We start from the raw sequence: 5,712 nt of genomic DNA, 5'->3' as shown, positions 1-5,712 counted from the left end.
TTTTTATCTTTTTTATTGTCCTGTGTATACCTGCATGTCCCCCAATCACTGAATCGTGACATTGGTTGAATATAATTAATTTTTCCTCCTCACTGAACTCAAATTTTGAACATATGATTATCTCTATGTATTCCGAAATACATATCGGATCATGGCACGCACCTGCGCCCATTCGAACCTGTCCTTAATACCTAATTTATTCATTACTAATTTATTCAATGACAGTTCCTCACAGAATGTTTTCAGATTTAATAGCGACAAATACAAGTTTTCGTACGTGGTCTTTTGATTATTTTTATTTTTTGTTGGTAAGAAAATTATATTTCTATTGTTATATTTTATGTAATTCACGGCCCCTACATGTTTACTGGGTGTTAATATCTGATTTCCACCGAATTTCTGTTTTAACTCGTAATTTATTCCTGACATGAAGTTATAATTTTTAGCTATTTCTGACACTATGTGATACTCGTCGGGTGCTTCTACTAATTTACCGTTTACCTCTCGTACGTTTTTATTTGTTATTACATGTGATTTGAATTTATTTAAAAATACTGGATAGCTTTCATTTTTTATTTCGTCTACAGTGTACATTCTAGATAGCGCGTCTACGTTTGCATTTTGAACTCCCGGTTTATATTTTATTTCATAATCATATTCTTCTAATAGTATTCGCCATCGACCGAGTTTAGACAATGGATCTTTTAAATTAAATAACCACGATAGAGCACGGTGATCGCTTAATATGACAAATTTCCTACCGTATAAATATGGTCTAAATATTTTTACTGCAAATATTATTGCTAAACATTCGAGTTCTGTTGTACTATAGTTATGTTCGCTCTTATTTAAAGTTCTAGATGCATATGCAATAGGTAGATCTGATGGTATTTCCCCTTGTGATAATATAGCGCCTAAAGCTTTTCCGCTCGCGTCTGTAGTAACTATAAATGGTTTTGTAAAATCTGGATATTGTAATATCGGTTCAGAACAAAGTATTGTTTTTAAATTATCAAATGCTTCCTGACATTTGGTTTCCCAATTAAATAGTACACCCTTTTTTAATAAATTCGTTATTGGTTTCGCTATAAGACTGTAAGATTTTATAAATTTTCTGTAATAACCCGAAAGTCCTAAAAATGATTTTATTTCTTTTACGTTTGTAGGTACCGGAAATTCTAATACTGACTTAATTTTATTTGGATCTGGTTTTATTCCATTTTCACTAATTATGTGTCCTAAATATAAACATTCTTGTTTTAAAAATTCGCATTTATCTGGTTGTATTTTTAAATTATGTTTTTGTAGTCGTTCGAATACGTCGCGTAATTTATTATTATGATCGCTTAAATTTTTTCCATATATTATTATATCGACTAAATATACCAAACATTTAATTCCTATTATACCTGCCATTACACTATTCATTAACCGTTGAAATGTGGATGGTGATGTTTTAAGATCCATAGCCATTTTTGTAAAATGCCAATGCCCTTGGTTTGTTGAAAATGCAGTGAACTCTTTGCTAGACTCGTCGAGTTTTATTTGATAGAACCCGGATGCAAGATCTAGTATGCTAAATAAATTACATTGTCCTAGCTGATCTAATATTTCGGTTATGTTAGGTAAAGGGTGATATTCATTTATTGTTACTTTATTTAATGCCCTAAAATCTACAACTATTCTAAATGTCTCCTCTTGACTCGCGTCAAGTTTCTTTTTGACTAGTAATAACGGTGCATTCCAAGGTGAAAAGGATGGTTCAATGATATCGTCATTTTCTATTTGTTTTATTTGTTTATTTATTTCCTCCATTTGTGAATGTGGTAATCTATACGGTCTCTTATATATAGGTGGTTGATTAGCTGGTAAATTAATTTTATGTGTTAAAGTGTCTGTATGGGTTAGTATATCCCCTTTTAAATGAAAAATGTCTTGGTACTGTTCGCATAACTCTAATATGGATTGTCTTTGTTCAATGTCCATGTGCCCACTTCTAATTAATTTTTTTATTTTATTTATGCGATTTATTTTATTATTCTGATCGGTTTTTGGTTGCGTGCCATATTCGAACTCATAATCGTATCTAATTTTACTTAAATCGTTCATTGTTATATTCTGTGGTTCCTCATTTATATTTAACATGCTTATTAATATTTCCCCGTTGTGTACAGTGTTTATAATATTCCCACAAAAGACTCCTACTACTATTTCTTGCTTATGAATTAAAATGTCCTTATTCTCTACGTCCGTTGCAGCTATAGGTATAGATACAATGGTTTCTGTTCTAGGTTTTAAAACTATATTTTTATCATTAACGTTTATTTCTAATGTCTTATTTGCTAAATTTATTATCGAATTATTTTCCGTTAGGAAACTATTACCTATTATACCGTTTCTCTTTATTGGAAAATTTTTACTAACTAAATTAAACTCTGTATATACGCTTTGCCCATGAAATATTAATGGTATTGTCACTTTCCCTAAAGTTTGTATTATTTGGTCATTTATTCCCTTAAGATATACTTTTTGTGTTTCGTCTATTGTTAATCCGTCGCATATAATATCGTTTTTTATTACGTTCACTTCACTACCTGTATCGATAAGAAATTCTAACTCTTTAATTTTACAAGCAGGTGAAATGCATTTTACATGGTTTATACTATTTATTGTTGTGAGTACTGTTGGAAGGCAATCTCTGATGGATCCACGGTTATCGTTTGTATCGCACGCGCCCCGTGTGTCGCGTGAGAGTTCGGCCCGTTTCCCGAGTTATTACGACGTTCGTCGTTTTGTTTTTTATAACATACCGCGATTGTATGCCCCGTCTTATTACAATACGTGCAGGTGTCGCGTGAATTTTGATTAGTGTTATCGCCCGGCGGTCGCGTATACGTTTGATTATTCATCCTACATTGTGACGAAAAATGTCCTTCGCGATTACACGTAAAACAACGCCTAACATTAAAATTATTGTTCCTAGAATTTTGTACTTGATTATTATTCCTACCTCGGAAACTGTTATTGTTACGATACGATATGTTTTGATTATTATTTTGACCACGGTTACTGTTATAATTATTGTTATATTTATTTGGTTGCTTATTATATTCATTATGGTTTGCTCTAAAAATCTCTTGTACATTATTATATGTTCGTATGTTTTTATCGGCTACTAATGCTACTTGCATTGCTTGGTCAAGAGAATTTGGATTTTTAGTTTTCACCTCAAATTTTATTTCGTTGGGTAACCCGTTAATGTAACTAACCATAGCTTGTTCTTTAATATTCTCACATAATACTATTGCTTCGGACGACGGTTTACCTACGGCTACTGCGTCGCATAATTTTTGGAATATTTCTTCTACGCGGTTATTATATGCCTGAATAGTTTCATCGTTTTTAAATTTTATTATGTTAAGTTCAATTTGTAAGTTCGCGGCACCATAAGGTGATTCGAATGCGTCTAATAATAATTTTTTAATGTCGTTCCATTCTTTAATTTCTTTATATCTAGTAAAATTGAAAGCTCTACCAATTAATTTAGTCGCGGTTATCATTTTTAATAGTAACGGTAATTGGTCGGGATCTACTGAATCAATTATAGTTTCGCATGCATTTATGAACGGGCGATTGTAAACTCCACCGATTTACAGGTAGTTGATTTTAGGGTTGGATTTATAACATGTAAATTCCACCGATACATTTTTTTTACCTGAAAAAAAAATGTAAACTCCACCGATACGTATTTTTTTGTCATTTAAGGCAAACAATATTACCAGTATACAATTCGTCAAAGCTGCATCTAAACATTATCAAACCAAATTTTAAAACCAAACGAATTTTTTTAAAACCTAAATTTTCTTTGATTAATTATTTTTTATTCATTTATTTTAATTAACATTATTTTAACATCGAACTAGTGATCACTATTAATTATTATTATATCATTTATTTTAATATTGTGTAAAAAAAGATATAAGTATCTAAATATAATATATATAAATAATAAATTTTTATTAGATTTTTATGATTTTTTTTTTTTTTAATTATTGTTAATTATTATTAATAATTATATATTTAATAAAAATATAATACATCTGCACCCACATAAATTATGTAAACTTAATTAATCAGATTGAATTTGGATTACAATTTTAAAAAAAAACATACCAGTGGAGTTTACATTTTTTTTTCAGGTAAAAAAAACGTACCGGTGGAGTTTACATTTTTTTTCAGGTAAAAAAAACGTACCGGTGGAGTTTACATGAAAAAAGGTCTAAAAAGGTCGCAATCGGTGGAGTTTACATGCGCCCTTATGAACGGATACATTTCGGTTTGTCCTGAATATTGGGGAATCATATGTAAAGCGTCAATGACTTTTAATGTGGGGACTTTAGATGTTGCCATTTTTTTAGTTTTTACTGTTCGCTTAGCTGGTATATACTCGGTATGAATAATATTTTTATTACTTCTTAATCCTATCTTACATGTACTTGTAGTAGGGTTATTTTCAAATTCGTCTAAATTAATTAATCTTAAACTTTTATTTAATATATCGTCTACTGGTTTATTAATTTTATTTAATTCTAATTTATCCTCTTCGATTAACCTATTTACTTCTTCGTCATTAATTAATTCACTATTACTATCACTTAAATTAATATCTAATATACTATCGTTTTCTAAAATATCAATTATCTTATCTAACGTTTCTTTAGCGAGTACCTCGAACTCGTCAACAATAACTTCGGCGTTCTCTCCCTGGGAACCCGTATTCATTAATTTAAATATTTATTTCTCATCAAAATAAAATCTCAATATACTCTTCAAAAAAAATATAATCTTCAAAATTCTCAATACAAAAATACTTTTCACTTCAGTATAATTCAAAATCCTCTACAAAACACAAAAATACTTTTTACTTCAGTATAATTCTCAATAAAACACAAAAATACTCTTTAATTCAGTATAATTCAAAATTCTCAATAAAACACAAAAATACTCTTCAATTCAGTATAATTCAAAAATTCTCAATAAAACACAAAAATACTCTTTAATTCAGTATAATTCTCAATAAAACACAAAATTCTCTTTACTTCAATAAATCTCAATATAATAATCCCAAAATAATCTCAATATAATTCACAAAATAATCTCAATATAATCTTCATTTAATATAATCTCAAAAACTCTCAATATAAAACACAAAATACTCTTTTTCTTCAATAAATTCTCAATATAATTCTCAAAATAATCTCATAATCTCAATATAATCTCAAAAAACTCTCAATATAACTCTTTATTTAACTCCCAAAAAAAAAAAAAAAAAATGAAATAATAAAAAAATAATAAAAAAAAAATAAAAATGGAAAAAATACCTTCCTAATTACGATGGACAAAATGACCAAAGGAGACGGTTATATAATTTATGCTTACAAAATCGCTGTATTCATTCCGTAGCTTGATTTTCTCGCCGTTGTTTTGAACTGCAACAATGTGTTTGATTTCCCCAGAGTTGTTGAAAAGACGTCTCGATCCAACGATGGTTCACGTGAGTGAAGTTGCCTCTGTTGATAGAAGTTGACGGTACCAAAATATGTTTAGAAATATTTTAAGTTGTCTTCTTCTTGGAAATCAATCCTACCGACTGCGCCAATTTTTCTGTTGCGTCCGTTATGTCAACGTCGATACATATATCAACGTAGAAAT

At 29.5% G+C, this 5,712-nt stretch overlaps 1 protein-coding gene across 1 annotated transcript; it reads right to left on the bottom strand.

Annotated features, from left to right (window-relative positions):
- Positions 1-2,666: 2,666 nt before the first annotated feature.
- On the bottom strand, positions 2,667-4,833 carry LOC112591932 (protein DDB_G0276689-like). Its single transcript, XM_025335885.1, has 2 exons — positions 4,328-4,833; positions 2,667-3,630 (listed from the first exon to the last, which is right to left on the bottom strand). Exons 1-2 carry the CDS (start codon positions 4,780-4,782, stop codon positions 2,667-2,669), a joined length of 1,419 nt encoding a protein of 472 aa, XP_025191670.1. The 5' UTR covers positions 4,783-4,833.
- Between the last annotated feature and the right edge of the window lie 879 nt (positions 4,834-5,712).

The sequence above is a fragment of the Melanaphis sacchari genome, unplaced genomic scaffold, assembly GCF_002803265.2.
Source record: "Melanaphis sacchari strain LSU unplaced genomic scaffold, SCAv2.0 Contig1490_pilon_pilon, whole genome shotgun sequence".
Taxonomy (NCBI): domain Eukaryota; kingdom Metazoa; phylum Arthropoda; class Insecta; order Hemiptera; family Aphididae; genus Melanaphis; species Melanaphis sacchari.
The sequence above is the reverse complement of the archived record's forward strand: the minus strand, read 5'-3'. Positions and strand labels throughout refer to the sequence as shown.

Coding starts and splice junctions, on each gene's coding strand:
- LOC112591932 (XM_025335885.1), bottom strand. CDS start 4,782: ATGAATACGGGTTCCCAGGGAGAGAACGCCGAAGTTATTGTTGACGAG. Junction 3,631..4,327: donor TCAGGACAAACCGAAATGTA/TCCGTTCATAAG, acceptor AGTTTACAATCG/CCCGTTCATAAATGCATGCG.